The sequence below is a fragment of the Erpetoichthys calabaricus genome, chromosome 4 (assembly GCF_900747795.2).
Source record: "Erpetoichthys calabaricus chromosome 4, fErpCal1.3, whole genome shotgun sequence".
Taxonomy (NCBI): Eukaryota; Metazoa; Chordata; class Cladistia; order Polypteriformes; family Polypteridae; genus Erpetoichthys; species Erpetoichthys calabaricus.
In genome coordinates this window covers 180,763,567-180,780,764 of record NC_041397.2, presented here as the reverse complement: position 1 = coordinate 180,780,764, position 17,198 = coordinate 180,763,567, and the positions used below count along the sequence as shown (strand labels likewise).

Here is a 17,198-nt window from a genome sequence, read left to right as displayed (position 1 = left end):
TACAATATATATATTCAAGTCTTTCTTTATAGGTGCAATGTTTGTTACATAACATTATTTGTTCTTACACTTCAAAAAATCTAAATCTTATCAAACGTATTTGTCTCTTTTCCCATCAAAATATCTAATCATCCTTAGTATTCATGTAAACGTGTACAGTCATGGCCGAAATTATCAGCACCCCTGGAAATTTCCCAGAAAATGCACCATTTCTCCCAGAAAATTATTGCAATTACAAATGTTTTTGTATATACATGTTTATTTCCTTTATATGCATTGGAACAACACAAAAAAACAGAGAAAAAAAGCCAAATCTGACATCATGTCACACAGAACTCCAAAAATGGGCCGGAGAAAATTATTGGCACCCTTTCAAAATTGTGGGTAAATCGTTTTATTTCAAGCATATGATGCTCATTTGAACTCACCTGTGGCAAGAAATAGGTGCTGGCAATATAGCAATCACACCTGAAGCCAGTTAAAATGGAGAAAAGGTGACTCAACCTTTCTGTTGTATGTCTGAGTGTGCCACACTAAGCATAGAGAACAGAAAGAAGAGCAGAGAAATGTCTGAGGACTTGAGAACAAAAATTGTGGAAAAATATCAACAATCTCAAGGCTACAAGTCCATCTCCAGAGATCTTCATGTTCCTTTGTCCACTGTGCGCAACATAATCAAGAAGTTCACAACACATGGCACTGTAGCTAATCTCCCTGGACGTGGACGGAAGAGAAAAATTGATAAAAGACCGCAACGAAGGATAGTCTGAATGGTGGATAAACAAACCCAATCAACTTCAAAACATATTCAAGCTGTTCTGCAGACTCAGGGTGCAACAGTGTCAGCTCGAACTATCCGTCAACATCTGAACGAAATGAAACGCTATGGCAGGAGAGCCAGGAGGACCCCACTGCTGACACAGAAACATAAAAAAGCCAGACTGGAGTTTGCCAAAATGTACTTGAGGAAGCCAAAATCCTTGTGGGTGAATGTCTTGTGGACAGATGAGACCAAGGTAGAGCTTTTTGGTAAAGCTCATCATTCTACTGTTTACAGAAAACGGAATGAGGCCTACGAAGAAAAGAACACAGTGGAGGTTCTAAGATGTTTTGGGGATGTTTTGCTGCCTCTGGCACTGGATGCCTTAACTGTGTGCAAGGCATCATGAAACCTGAAGACTACCAAAAGATATTGGGGTGCAATGTAGGGCCCAGTGTCAGAAAGCTGGGTCTGCATCAGAGGTCATGGGTGTTCCAGCAGGACAATGACCCCAAACATACCTCTAAAAGCACTCAGAAATGGTTGAAGACAAAGCGCTGGAGAGTTCTGAAGTGGCCAGCAATGAGTCCGGATCTAAATCCGATTGAACACTTATGGAGAGATCTCAAAATTGCTGTTGGGAGAAGGCGCCCTTCAAATCTGAGAAACCTTGAGCAGTTTGCAAAAGAAGAGTGGTCGGAAATTCCAGTTGAGAGGTGTAACAAGCTTGTTGATGGTTATAGGAAGCGCTTGATTTCAGTTATTTTTTCCAAAGGGCGTGCAACCAAATATTAAGTAGAGAATGCCAATAATTTTGTCCAGCCCAGTTTTTGAGTTTTGTGTGAAATGATGTCAGATTTGGCTTTTTTTCTCTGTTTTTTTGTGTTGTTCCAATGCACATAAAGGAAATAAACATGTGTATACCAAAACATTTGTAATTGCAACCTTTTTCTGGGAGAAATGGTGCATTTTCAAGGAAAATTCCAGGGGTGCCAATAATTTTGGCCATGACTGTATATACTGTATGCAAGATGTGTTTACTCGAAAAACAAAACTGGCAACAGACATGCGTCATGGTTTTTATGGCATCTTAAACATTTTATTTAGGAAAAATATTTTGGAAAAAAATCTTACTTTAAGCAATATTTAATGTTGAACAAGCATTTTTGACTAGTGAGAAGTATTTTTATACATAATAATATTTATTGGTGGCTAATATATAATGAACATTTATATCTAAAACTTAACATAAGATTGTCCAATTTTTGTATTATTATGTCCACAATTCTTTTTTCAATTGCATTATGTAATTGATATTTCAAGACTTAATATAAAATAATTCAGTTTTGGAATTTTATGCCAACATTTCTTTTTGCAATTGCAATATATAAGTGAGAACAGTTGATGTCTGAAGAGTTGTTATGATGTATGGCTCTTCAAAATCAAAATGAAACCTAACTCCTTTTAGGTCTTAAATAATTCTAAGTAGTCATTGCATGAAACTCAAAAGTCAGGCTTTGTTTACTATATACATTAAACAGGCCAAACCCCATAAATTACCTAAAAGGAAGATGGAAACTGAGGAAAATCCTGGCCCAAAACAATAAATAAACATTTCTTAAAATGAAGAAAGTTTTTTTTCTTCAAAACTCAAATTTGAAAATTAAATGACAAGCTCATTCAAAGTGATCAAAATATGAATTTAGAAACGTAATCCAAAAACAAGCAAGAATCTAAATTGACATCTAAAATCAAATCCTTAACCAGAGCAAAAAGTCAGCTAATCATCCATCCATCCATCCATTTTCCAACCCGCTGAATCCGAACACAGGGTCACGGGGGTCTGCTGGAGCCAATCCCAGCCAACACAGGGCACAAGGCAGGAACCAATCCCGGGCAGGGTGCCAACCCACCGCAGGTCAGCTAATAAGTTCAGTCTAAAGAGACTTTACAAAAGACCAGATGGTAGCCAAACAACAACAGTTGCCAATGTGTCAGAAATAGTGCTAAAGAATTGTAGGCCCTCTATGTGCTGAGGACATTCCCACAGCTGCAGTGTTGGGAGTCCCCCCCTTAGGTTTCACGTACAAAAAAACAAGGAACATAACAAATGATGCTGACAAAATGAAAAGAAAAAAAACTGCAGAATGGTTGAAAAACAAATAATTCAAAATGGACATTAACAAAAACATTCACACTAACAAGTATTCCAAAAGATATCATAAAAACAGCAAAATAAAAAAAGATTAAGGAAACTAACAAGAGTAAGTTTTCTAAATCCCACTTTAGTTTGTTAAAATGTGGCTAAATTATTTGTACCTGATCAATGTAATTCTTTAACTGACAGTATTGGAATTATCGTGTGCCTTTCCAAAATTAAAAAATATTGAGGCATTACCAGTCTGTAACACTTGTCATACAATACTGAAAGCATATTATCCCAAAACATTATATATGTGCATACACCTGGGATCACAGAACATTTATTTTTTGTGATCAATTTTTTTTATCTAATTGAAAATAGCCATGGGAAATATAAGATGTACCAACTACAAAAGTAATGCCTAATTTACCTTATCCAAGCCTGAGCCAAGCAGTGGATATTATGGGATAATTCAAGTCACTGAAGGGGGGTAAAGAAAGGGTCAATGATTGGATCACACCAGCAAAATAAAAAGAGCATCATTAACAGAAGATGGTATCAGGAGGCAACAGCAAACTGTGATTCAAACAACTAAGCAAAAGTAGTCCAGCTTTCAGCTGAATTGCTGGAGGCACCATTAATCCATAATGCAGATAATTCAAGATGAATTAAATTATAGAAGGAAGGCTGCCAACTATCCACAGTAACACACTCCGCGTTTTCCAGCAGGAGGCAAAAATTAGTTTAGCTACCAATGTACCGAGGCAGAATAATTTATGTTAATAGTGATTAAGAGGAAGCAGAGAAAGCACTAAAAGAAGAAGTATTTTATGTAACAGTGGAATATTTAGAGAAAGAAAAGAAGATAGCAAGTGACAACATACGTGAGGCCAAAAGGAAAAGAATGGGTGTACGGTGCCAGACTATGTGAAGGAGAGTGCAGAAGCCTGAAATGGTAGTTGGGGTGTCTGGAACAATACCTTACTTTGAGGAATCGTGTCAAATGACAGGGGGAATGAAAGAGAAGAAAGGTTTCTGGACCAAAGGGAAATCAAGGATAGAGGTCTGTATGATTCTTTACACCGTAAAGATACAGATTACAAATAGAGAAAGAAAAAGATTGAGGATAACATGGGTGAGCTAGTAGAAGAGCAGACAAAATTATTTGCAAATTTCAAGTCAAAGGCTTTGAAGTGAAAATCCATGCGCAGCTAATAAAATGAAAAAGGAAAAAAATAAATGTTTTCTGCAACTGGTGTGTATTTGATTGCACACAATATATTGAGCATCTTGCCTATCAAAAAAGTGATGTTTAGCTGCATTACCTCTACACAAGTTTTCATAAAATGTAAACCCATAGCTCTACTTCCTTATATGCTTCAGCCCTTCACTCTGGTTTTCTTTCCATGTAAAAGTTAAGCCCCATTTTATAATAAACCAATTTCCTAAACTCGGGCGCATGAAAAGGCAAAACACATATATTGATCATCATGGCAATACAAATTATTATTCTGGAATACTGTAGTCAGCTTTTCCAATACATTATTCTGCACCTAAAATCACTGGAATTAGCAATTTGCCTGTGTTAAAAGTTACACTCAACATTGAAATATCACATACACTGCCTAATATGAAAAATACCAACACAATCAATTAACTAAATTATGTATTATTTTCCTGCCAAATTCAGACAACAAGATTAAGAAAGAATTAATGTAAGAACAGGAAAGTAAAATGGTGCATACCTTTTGCATGTTTTCTCTTGAAGGACACATTAAAGTACAATAGTATTGAATTAAATAAAAAATTCCAAGTTCTATATAAAACAATTTTTTGTCATCTCCAGCTTTCCTGTACATTTCATTTGGCATTTTTTGGTTTGAATCTCACTTTTCCAGTTGTGCTCTCTCATGGTACTGTGCTGCACTAGAACTAGAAGTAATGGTCACACACAATTGTTAATTGTATTATGTCGCTTTTTGGCACATTTTAGGCCTTCCTGGTGGTTTGTGACTTGTTAATTGCTTGCAACTGCCAATTTCATTCTGGGGAGACTGTGGATTTTACACCGTTTGTGCTTATTCCCGACTCTGAGATGCAAGCAGCTCTGCTTGGTTTTGTTCAAGTTCATGTTTTCACTGATGAAGATCAACAGAGAAGAACTAAAGGTATATATAAACTGTATAATGCACTATTAATTTTGGGTAGGAATAGTGTGCTTTAGAAAGACCTGCCTGCTCATTGGCTGTCACTTTAACTGTCTCAAACATTTTTTTTTATTTTTGAGAAGAGAAAATAACATATGAGTTGTGAAGGAAAATAAATATACTGATGTATTATCATATTTAAACTAGTATTATGGTAGATATATTGTTAACATGTTATATATAAATAGCATGAGTAATATAGTTAACAAAAAACAAGATGGTAAATTCTTAGTTTCCTTATTCACCTTTCATCAGGCACCAGGCTAATTTTAGTTTTCACAATGAAGTAAATATCAGTTGTGAAATGAAGAGAAAGACAAAAGGAAGAAAAAGGTTTGTGGTTCGTGGGGATACCAAGTGAGGTTTTCCTTTCATAAGGGAGATCACATTTGCTGGCTAAAATGCAACAGTGCAGATTGGACAACACATTCAAATTAAATTGCCCTCTCTAAACTTTCACTTGGTTTAGTGGTCATTTTCTGAATTTTGGAAGTATTGGAGCACAATATTTTACAGTCAGATACCCTTTCTGATATCAGACACCTTTGGTGGTCTTTTAAAACAAGGGCCGGTAACTTTAATCTAACCCCAGGTCACAGAGATATGCCATTGTACACCCTGAGAAGTGTATTGGACAAAGACGATACTGGAAGTAAATAACCTCAGCAATGTTTTTCCAATATTACCATCTACAGCATTCTGTCCTTAAAGGGAACAAAGAGGCAGCACTTCCACAACACCCAGCTGTCAGGTACTCATTCCACTGTGGTGTACTATAAAGTGTGCTGGTCAGTGCAAAAGTTCATTGAGATGCAGAATTGTGTAAACTGTGACAAAAAGGCATAAACCATTATTGAAATACATAATCAGTAAATAGTTATCTAAAGGAAGACAGGATGTCAGAACACAATACAAATAAGCAAGCAAGACAAAAAACAAAGAAACGAGTCAGAAATGTCAGAATCACAAGAAGTGCTTAGAACATGAAACACTAAAATGGTGGCTGTTGCAGAAGCACTGAGGTATGCAGTAGCACAGCAGCAACGCTACTGGAGCTTCTCCTTATTATCATGTTATTCCTACATAGTTAGTGTTGCATAACAACTGACGCCAGTAGGTGGTGCTAAGAAAAGAACCAAGCAAAAGGGTTTGAGGCAGAACATCTACCAATTCTTGAAACCAAAAATTGTGAAAATAACTCATATATAACATTTTAAATACTCCCCATCATGTGTTAGCCATTTTCAGGTGCAGAATGCTTTCAGTGATCTAAAATGTGAATATCGATCTCTCTTCTTTTAGTTGTAACTAGTTGGTGTACACCACTGATATTCCTTAAGTCACAATCAAGTGGTTCAGAAACCCAAATTGCCCACAGTATTCAGTATAAGGCTTTCACAACAGCATTTTTTAAAATTTATGTAGGATGTTTTGTTCTAACAATTAAGAAACTGCACATAATGCAGTAAAGTGGGCTGATTGTTTTCCCAGCTGACTGATACATTCAGACCCTTATGTGGGTCTCTTGCAATGTGGATTTATAAATATCCTGAGAGCAGTGTTGTCCTGTGCTGTGTGCCAAGCATTCTGATTTTAGATCACAGGCATATTTCACAGGAAGTATACTTCATACCACAGCTGCCCACCATGTTTTGCATGCCTCCTCAAATGCTTTGAGCAGTGGTAATCTAAACTTGTACCATGTCCAGGATGTACTGTACATAGTAGTGCCAGAATAGTGCCTTTATGCATGCAAATTAAAGTTAAAGACCACTCCACTCGCTATACTTGCCATTTCACAAAATTATAAGCCTATAGCAATTTCAAATATTCAATAGGTCGATCTAGGACCTAAATGCCTCCACAGGGCAAATAATGAAGTATAAGTAGTAATGCAAATAGCGTTTCTTTGTGATCTAATAAATTTATTGAATGTTTATGTGGTGCTCAAATACCATGCAAAGTCATGAATCATGTGAACAGGCAGTAATGAGAAAAAGGCTGAGGTGAAACTAGGAGGTACAGGCCATGGGAATGCATTCATTAACAGTTATTTCGTTTCAATGTACAGGTGCTGGTCATAAAATTAGAATATCGTGACAAAGTTGATTTATTTCAGTAATTCCATTCAAAAAGTGAAACTTGTATATTAGATTCATTCATTACACACAGACTGATGTATTTCAAATGTTTATTTCTTTTAATGTTGTTGATTATAACTGACAACTAATGAAAGTCCCAAATTCAGTATCTCGGAAAATTAGAATATCAATTAAGACCAATGCAAAAATAGGATTTTTAGAAATGTTGGCCAATTGAAAGGTATGAACATGAAAAGTATGAGCATGTACAGCACTCAATATTTAGTTGGGGCTCCTTTGGCCTGGATTACTGCAGCAATGCGGCGTGGCATGGAGTCGATCAGTCTGTGGCACTGCTCAGGTGTTATGAGAGCCCATGTTGCTCTGATAGTGGCCTTCAGCTCTTCTGAATTGTTGGGTCTGGCGTATTGCATCTTCCTCTTCACAGTACCCCATAGATTTTCTATGGGGTTACGGTCAGGCGAGTTTGCTGGCCAATCAAGAATCACAGGGATACCATGGTCCTTAAACCAGGTACTGGTAGCTTTGGCACTGTGTGCAGGTGCCAGGTCCTGTTGGAAAATGAAATCTGCATCTCCATAAAGTTCGTCAGCAGCAGGTGCTCTAAAACTTCCTGCTAGACGGCTGCGTTGACCTTGGACCTCAGAAAACACAATGGACCAACACCAGCAGATGACATGGCACCCCAAACCATTACTGACTGTGGAACTTTACACTGGACCTCATGCAACGTGGATTCTGTGCCTCTCCTCTCTTCCTCCAGACTGTGGGACCTTGATTTCCAAAGGAAATGCAAAATTTACTTTCATCAGAGAACATAACTTTGGACCACTCGGCAGCAGTCCAGTCCTTTTTGTCTTTAGCCCAGGCGAGGCGCTTCTGACGCTGTCTCTTGTTCAAGAGTGGCTTGACACAAGGAATGCGACAGCTGAAACCCATGTCTTGCATACATCTGTGCATGGTGGTTCTTGAAGCACTGACTCCAGCTGCAGTCCACTCTTTGTGAATCTCCCCCATATTTTTGAATGGGGTTTGTTTCACAATCCTCTCCAGGGTGCAGTTATCCCTATTGCATGTACACTTTTTTCTACCACATCTTGTCCTTCCCTTCGCCTCTCTATTAATGTGCTTGGACACAGAGCTCTGTGAACAGCCAGCCTCTTTAGCAATGACCTTTTGTGTCTTGCCCTCCTTGTGCAAGGTGTCAATGGTCGTCTTTTGGACAACTGTCAAGTCAGCAGTCTTCCCCATGATTGTGCAGCCTACAGAACTAGACTGAGAGACCATTTAAAGGCTTTGGCAGGTGTTTTGAGTTAATTAGCTGATTAGAGTGTGGCACCAGGTGTCTTCAATATTGAACCTTTTCACAATATTCTAATTTTCCGAGATACTGAATTTGGGACTTTCATTAGTTGTCAGTTATAATCATCAACGTTAAAAGAAATAAACATTTGAAATACATCAGTCTGTGTGTAATGAATGAATCTAATATACAAGTTTCACTTTTTGAATGGAATTACTGAAATAAATCAACTTTGTCATGATATTCTAATTTTATGACCAGCACCTGTATATGAAAATGCAGCAAATATAGTGGAAGACTTTATTTTTCTCATTAATGAATTTGAATCCAAAACATATACACTACCAGGGAGATGTTTTAGAACATCTGTATTTCCAGTTTTTCTTCAAATTTCATCAGTTGAAATGCAGTGACACCAACTGAGGAAGTGTGATGATCTGTGGGTTCTGGAGTTTGTGACTTGCACATAGTGACTGGCATTCTGAATCAAAAGGGTTGCCACAGTTTGGCTATTATTTGAGCTACTTGGATGAATCAAAAATTTGATTTAAAATTTTGTACACTGAACAATTCCTTGACTTATTTTTTTTATTTGCCATTGTTTATTTGTTCTATGCCAGTGTAATATTGTCCAAGTAGTACTTCAGAGGGTGTAGTAACACAGTCTGTTCTAATTCTGCTTTAAGACAGACAGGATTTTTAAGTAATCAACAGAAGTTGGGCCACCTGTGCATATTTTTTGCTTCATCTTGCAAGGCTTAATTTACTTTTATTGCTTCAGATCACTTGTAGGTTGTAACCTATTAGTTGTTCCCTGAAGAAGGCCCATTTCTAATATTCTGAAATTTACTTTTTTTCATTTTTTGCTAACCTAAGCTTTAAATTTAAACCTCTGGCAGTTTACTGCTTACCTTTTCACTATTTTAGGTCACTCACTGGATTTCAACTGATTCAATTTGAAGAAAAAAACAGAAAAACTGTGTTGTAAATGTTTCTCTGGTAGTGTATGGTGAAATGCAGAAACTGGTCTTAGTACTTCATTCAGTTATTTTCTTTTTTTCACTGAGAGACTTTTTCTGGGGACTTTGGGAGTAAGTTTGGTAAGTGTCCTCAAGAATGTGTAGAACATTTTTAAGGTTAATGTACATTGGGTACATGATTTAACATTCATCAGTACAGCATAATTCATTATCAAAAAGCTAATTGTCCCCTTAGCAACATGAAGATGTTGACAGGTCCTATCAGTTTTTCACTGTATCTAAAAAGATATTTGGTACTGGTGCAAGGCTTATATATTAGATCTTCTGTGCAACTTTGTTGCCTCTTTTTTAGCTTGTTTTGTATGAAAGATTACTCATTCCAAAATTAAATGTAATCCAACATGTTTACTACATTGCAGTGCAATGCATATGCACATGATGTTTAATTTTGCATGGATTTATCATGTCATAATTAAAAACATTGCGGTTCACTACAGCACACAATTCGTGTTAGTTTAAAGTGCAATACAAAGGTGTATTGCATTTTAATTCTTGTTCATAGAGCACATATCATAAATAAAAAGCAAAGCAACATATTTCATCTAGCTTAGTGTGTAATCAAATGACCAATTGGCATCAAAAGGTGGAGCAAGGGGTGTTTGGTTCCACTTCTTATATCATATTGTTCCATTCTTCTTCTGATAGTCGTGACCGATACATGAAGAAGTTTAGTAATAACAGGTACTATCATCCCTACCTACAGTTATTTACAAACCATATTTAGGGAAATATTGGTGTTCGTACACGCCAGTTGATGATCTGCATAATCATATGTTTCAGCTCTTCAGGACTTTAGCAATTGAATGCGTTCTAATGTTGTTCTGCAGTTGGAAATTCTTCTCATGAAGAACTACTTCTATTACACCGGTCATTTTCAGCAACCAGTTGACACGGTTTCACCTGTTCAATGAGACGCCGGAACACCTGCCTTATCAATTCTAGGTTTGCCATCTTTGACACTGGGAAAACACACTTGTGATTGAAATGATTCCTACCCCAATTTTGACGCCTCTTGCCTTACCTTTTGATGCTGATTAGTTATTTGATTACTTTCAGTTTTAGCATGATTAATGTGTGGTCTTGAATTGAAATGCAGTACACTTGGAGCAGCTGCTAAATGAAATGCAATACGTGTGGTGTGCTTTTAGGTATGACACGTCATCTATGGACATGAATTTACAATGCAGTACACCCGACCCTACCTTCTATAATTCAGTGGGTAAGCGACATTCTATTAGGGAATCCATTCTGGGAGCCCGGGATTCCCGGATGTTTCCCTTTCCCGCATTCCTGGGAATAAAACTGCTGGAATTCCTGGCTGAACGGGAACAGCCACGCTTGCATGTATAGCGTGTAAAAATCGATCAAGAAATAAGAGAGTTATAGTTGAAAATAATTAAGTGGCACGGTTTTTTGTTCCATGGTATAGTGTGTTGCTCTTTAATTCAGTCAACAACAGACCAGCAGCAGTCAGTCTCCTGGCTCCCACTAAGACTGAGCACAGTGGACTGGGAGGTGTCTGCACTCTGCAGCTCACGAATGCCAGGACAGGGCAGAGTTCATTGACGTCTGTGCTGTTGACAGTACAGGCTGGTGTCAAGTTTCCAACTGGAGCAGAGATTGGGTCCTGTCGGCAATTGGAACATCAGTTGTTTGTGTTGAAAGCCTTGTACAAATGACCGAGTTATCTGTGCCAAGAAACTTGCCATCACAGGATGATGACAAGAAACTGGATGCATCAGTAAAAGCTGAAATGGCGGTGTTTCAGAGCAACGGCAAGCGCGGGCGTTGTTTAGAGCAAGTGTATCAGTATCTGATGATTGTGCCGCCTACTTCAGTGGAGGCAGAGTGTGCTTTCTCAGCGGCTGGCGTACTCTGCACGAAGGTGTGCTCTCGCCTGGACGACCGCACGCTCGACACGTTGTGCTTTCTACGCACTTATTACCGCAACTAACTAGATACATGTACTTATATGACAGCATGAACTGCTTGTAGTTAAGGTTAGTCTTTTATTGGTGTCAACATATTGCAGTAGTTTTATTAAAAATAGGTGTCGCTCGTTCTAAAACCGTTCACATGTGAGATGCCCGTGCACTGTGTCATTCAGATTCCCGGGAATGACATGCGGGATTCCCGAATACCCGGGAATGGATAAACCTGTCCGGGAATGGATTCCCTACATTCTATATTATCTCAAATTATAGAAAATAAAGTTCTGTCTCAGAGGATATCTACAAAACATGGCAAGAATTAATTTATGTTATTTTAGATTAAGCATTCTGAGCCTATGATTGTTATGAATAATTTTATCATATTTTTAAAAAGTTGGAAGTTTTTTTCGCTGTTGTCTCCATTCTTTTTCTCTTTCTCTTGAGTAGAGTTGAATTTTATTCTGTTTTACTGTTTTCTTTTTTTTTGCACACTTTATATTCTTTTCGAAGTAAATGGTATATCTGTTAAGTTATTGTTACATGTTTGACTGAGTAGCTTGCCATTATAATACTCTGGTTTTTTGAAAATAAAATGAAATAAAAAAATGCAATAGCATTTGTATTTGATTTTAAACTAACATGAAAATTGCTTGCCGTAGTGAATAGTAGTAGATCATTTGGTTGATATGTTTTAAGTATGACACAATAAAACCATACCAAAATTAAATGCACTATGTGCATATGCATTGTATTGTAGTGTACTTAACATGTTGGATTGCATTTAATTTTGGCACAAATATTCTTCCATAGCTTTGGTAGGCATTGATTCTACAGTGTATGTCCTTCTGTGTAAATCTGGCAGGGAGCCTTTCTCTATATTGTGCAAAAGAGAGTCAGACCATCCCTCATCTGATCCTATGCATTGGTGTGCAAGTTTTGAAAATGTTATGCTTTCCTCAAAAAAATCAAACTCACCAGCCCATACAACACTATTTTGTTCAGTGGACTTATTTTACTCCTTAATTGTCTTTTTACTTGGTCTAGTGACCGACCTGCTGTATAAACATTGCTCACTTAACACTCTGGGAACTTCCTCCCACAAGTTCTAGACATGTCCTTCGTTGGCTGCTCTCAGGTCATCTATCTCCTGTTGTGTTGCCACTATTTCTGAGTATTATTATTCATTAATTTGCTTGATTATTATTACTTTTAGACTTCTCTGCCTTCATCTTTTTCTATTTTTCATCAACAAGTTATTTCTTATGATCAATTGCTGCCATCATCTAATTGCTCGTTAGGTAGAACAATCCTCTAGCATCACTTTTAAAGCTTGGAGGTTTGCCGTTATTATCTTGATTACAGCAGAGCTGTTGGCAGCACAAATAAATGGTTCTTCAGACAAGACAGTCTTCAGATTGGGAGCTTATTGCTTCAGACTTCCTTTTTCTCTCTTCTGGAGGAGGGCTGTTTTGGAATGGGAAGCACAGCGATGCTTTACTTTTTCTTTCTTTCTTTACTTGCTCAGGGCCAGTTATTGACAAGAGGGGTGTGGGAGAAAGGTGGCAGATTATAATTCTGTTTTTGATCATTCTCTTTCTGGATGTTGTTACTTCTATTATATCCTTTAATATCTGATACCTCTGTAGTTATTCTATTTCAATAAAAATTAGTTAACAAAAAAAGATTATCATCTGTTTATCTTACTAAGGAGCTGCCAATGGATTTAAGCAAAGAAGTGGATCTCATAATTGCTGATTTTCTCACTTTCACCTTCTCACAGTCACACACACTTTCTGCACAGCTTCTCAGGATGGCTTTACCCCTTCTGACAGTACAGTACCTCTGTCCCAGGTCCATGCGGCCCCTTGAAAATTATTGTGCCAAACATACCATTGAAACATTTTAAAATTTGAATTAGCTGTTATAAAGGTTAAGTATCGCAGCAAGTTGGTCATATTTTTAAATTTAAGTATGTTGTTCTGTATAAATAGTAAATAGTGCACATACTACAGTGAAATTCTTCCTTGCATGTACTTTCAGGACAGTGACAATGATACAGTAGGATGAGGATCACAAACAATTTAAATACTTGTGTAAGCTCCTTAAATCCAAAGTTACTTCCATTATTCCATGTATGTTCACATTTGACCAAGACACAAAATAATTTTCATTCATCTTTTTCTGTTTCTCATCAATAATGTGGGCATTATAATTGCAAGATGGCCTGTTCAATGAAGTCACATAGCCAGTATGTGGGGGTGGTTGCCAGTATTTTTATTTATTCTCCTTTTTTAATTCAACCTTTTTTTTGCTTTGACAGCTACTTATTGCTTGGATTATGAATGCACGAAAATCAAGTTAGGCAGGAACAAATAATTAATGAAGTCTTACTGATTGCATATTCTAATATTAATAATAATACACTTTATTTATATAACACCTTTCCATGAATGTGTGCCACTGTGATCAATGTGGCATCAACATTTCTTATCATTTTAAATAATAAAAATTTGCATGTGGTGTAAATTTACGTTGTGCGTCATTACATCTTAGAGTATGATCCTGAAGTAATGATTAATGTTACTTAGTGAGGTGTAATCCCAAGATCAAGACTTTGTTCACAGGAGAGGAAAGCCTTTATTAAAAAGATTTGGAAAGTTGGTAATGATAAATACTTTATAAACCACTTATCTGACCCATCCATTCATTTTTGGACTTGCTTAATCCAGTTGAGTGTCATATTGGTTTTTAGCCTTTTCTGTCGGCATTTAATGCAAGGCAGGAGCCAGTTGTGTTAATTCCAGGACACACTGACACATACACACACACACTAACTCACAATAAGGACAATTAAGAGTCACAATTTGCTGTTTAAAATCTAAAGAGTTAAACTGGAGTACCCAGAGAAGACCTGCACATACACAGGGAGGACATGTAAAGAGTTGTTGCCCAGGCCTGTGACTTGAACTTTGGTCACTGAGGCTGTGAGGCAGCAGCATTAACAACTATATACACTGTGGGCATGTTAGAGAAGAACAATGTAATATGAAGAAAAAATATTTAACCTTTGTATCAAACAAATCAGTTCCTAAATTAAAAAAATATGTTACAACTATCTTACCCTGTATTGAAGTTTAGTATATCCATACTGTACAAGACAGGGGAGTGTGAGATGAGGACAAATCTTCAGGGATCAGTTTGGTTAAGCTGCATATTCCTCACCTCCACCACTAGATGGTAATCTCTGCTAATGTTTTGTCAGAATTTCTTGCTAAATGAAAGAAACTTAAGAAGAAAATCCAGAGCTATTTTTAATAGTTATATTTTCTTACAGTGCAAAACTGTTTTTAATTAGTTTTTCATTAAATATTGTGGCTCTCTGGTATTAAATTGCTACATAGTCATCAAAGTCCTCTAACATATTTTTAATTAGGAAAGTGTCTATCAAGAGCCCCCCCAGTGTTTTTAGAAACCACTATAATCTTTCTTTCAGCCAAATGGTATTTACTTGAGGTATAAATATATTTTATGTTTCTTTTAAATTACATTCAACATTTTAATTTAGCATGGTGTCCAGTGTGAAAGGTGTTCATGCCAGGTTTAGAAGTAATTGAATTGAAGCGTTTAAAAGTTAAGTAGAAACATTAGAGGATGCAGATGTGTTTTTTATGGATGCAGAGGACACTAACTCACATGCAGCCACCATACAAATTTATATTTCCTAGTTCACGTAATACTAGAGTTACTGCTGGACTACATCACCAACATGAAGTGAACGTGAAATTAACAGGAGAGGCAACCAGCGTCAAAAAATGGTTCAAGCAGTTAAACGCTGTAGTCATACCCACTCCATGTCTCTCATTTAAGAAGATTGAAATGTGACAAAAGGTGTCATGTTGCATGCTAAAGGTTAATCAGAGGATTTCACCATCAAATGAGTTAAGCAGATGTTTTATATGAAACCGAGACGCTTTCTCGAGCAGCTGTGAGTGATCTGACAAATGGCTGTGTTTGAAAGGAGCAGGAAAATGTGCTTACAGACACTGTAATATTGTAGTTGAAGAATCGGTGAGTGGCAGGGCAAAAGGAAAATGTGTCAGACTAATAAGGGAACACTGTGTGGCCCACACAAGCGCACAAATATCTGCTTTCTCTTTTTAGCTTCAATAATGGAGATGGAAAAATACATAACTGGGAAAAATTCTTAAGTCAAAACTGTGTTTATTTATATGTTATAACACCTTCTAAATACTTTCCTGTGAATAGAGCAATAAAATGTAAAAGATGTTTATATCCTAAATGGAGTATGATAAGTTTTAAGTGCTGCTTTTCAGGATTGAACAGTGGAATCAGAAAAAACATGGCATCAGGGACTATAAGCTTACTGTGATTAGTAATTAGTTGTCCTACATCTACTTTGAGACAAGAGATTGATGCATATAAGTATTCTGCAGGGTATAAATTAAACCAAACTATTTTTAGTAGATTTTTTTTACATTTGTAAATAGTATAGATAGAGCCAATGAAGTAACCAAAACAGAACAGTGTGGTGGAGAAGAGGTTGATGTGAAAACCACCTACCCAATTCACATTAAAAGTTTCCAGGAAGGTCAGCAAACATTAGCAACAACCTCCATGTTTGTGCAGGAAGTTTTAAAAAATAATAAAAATTACAGACAGTGATTTGTTAGTTGTGTATGTATGAAATCGGTAAGCAAATAACACCACTAACATGCTGAAAATTTCTGAATGCCAGTGTTGCTCTTCTGTTTTTTTCCATCTTCATCCAGAAACATTAGAATTTCACATGTTTTAAAAATATATTTATATTAACTTCAGAATTTTAAAAGCTTTTCTTAAAGACCATTGTATATGAGAGGAAATAGGACATTGGCCATACTTGTCTGCCACTCATGGCATCCGGAAGGCTGGGTCAGTGTATTTTTCTTTGTTTGAAAAGGGAGGCCAGAGGTGAGATGCTCAGGATGATGCAAAACAATAAATTGAGTTGCATGTACATGAATGCACTGGTGGCTTAGTTAAATTTGTCTGAACATTTGTAAACTGGACAAGTCAGAAATCCTGTCTGCATTTGAAAATAAAAAGGGGTAATATGAGGTAAAACTGGCATTGCAATTTGAAAAAGACATTGAGAATGCATGCTGAGAAGAAAAAGAAATTAGGCATGGACTAAACAGATGTAAAAATATTTATTTTACTTTATTACAACTGTGTGTTGTCCTAGAAAATCCATTAAGATAAGAAATTAAAAATTGAGTGAGAAAGACTAGGAAAATTTAGAGTAAAGCAGACTAGAGGAGTAATAAAGCAAAGCCAAGTTAAAGCGATTAGGTGAGGAGCTTTTAGTTCAAATGGAAAAATGAACAGAGTTGCATAAGATTGGGTGAAGGGTAGACTTAAATGTCTAATCTAGATATAAATGAAAAATAAAGATTAAAGTGCTGCTGTGAAAGCAAATAATTTTAGCTTCTGTGGAATTTGGATGCCCTCTACTGCAAAGGTTATCAAATTTGATGATATGGCTCAGCATACTGAGGCTACTAGTGCGCAGTGTCCTCGATGAACTTTCCAAAAGCAAGAACAAAAATAATTATAAAATATTATTCAGGACAGATTAAAGAAGCTAAGCTCTATCTTCACATTACTTTGTTTAATTAAGTTACTTCCCTAAGTAACATGTCTTTAACCCAT

The 17,198-nt window shown here is 36.7% G+C and overlaps 1 protein-coding gene across 1 annotated transcript in view; it reads left to right on the top strand.

Moving 5' to 3' along the window:
• The window catches only part of si:ch211-269e2.1 (cohesin subunit SA-2), a 176,400-nt gene that overhangs the window by 105,883 nt on the left and 53,319 nt on the right, over window positions 1-17,198 (top strand). The window contains 1 exon segment of the mRNA XM_051927091.1: window positions 4,897-5,071. Within this exon segment, the coding sequence (XP_051783051.1) occupies window positions 4,897-5,071 (175 nt within the window).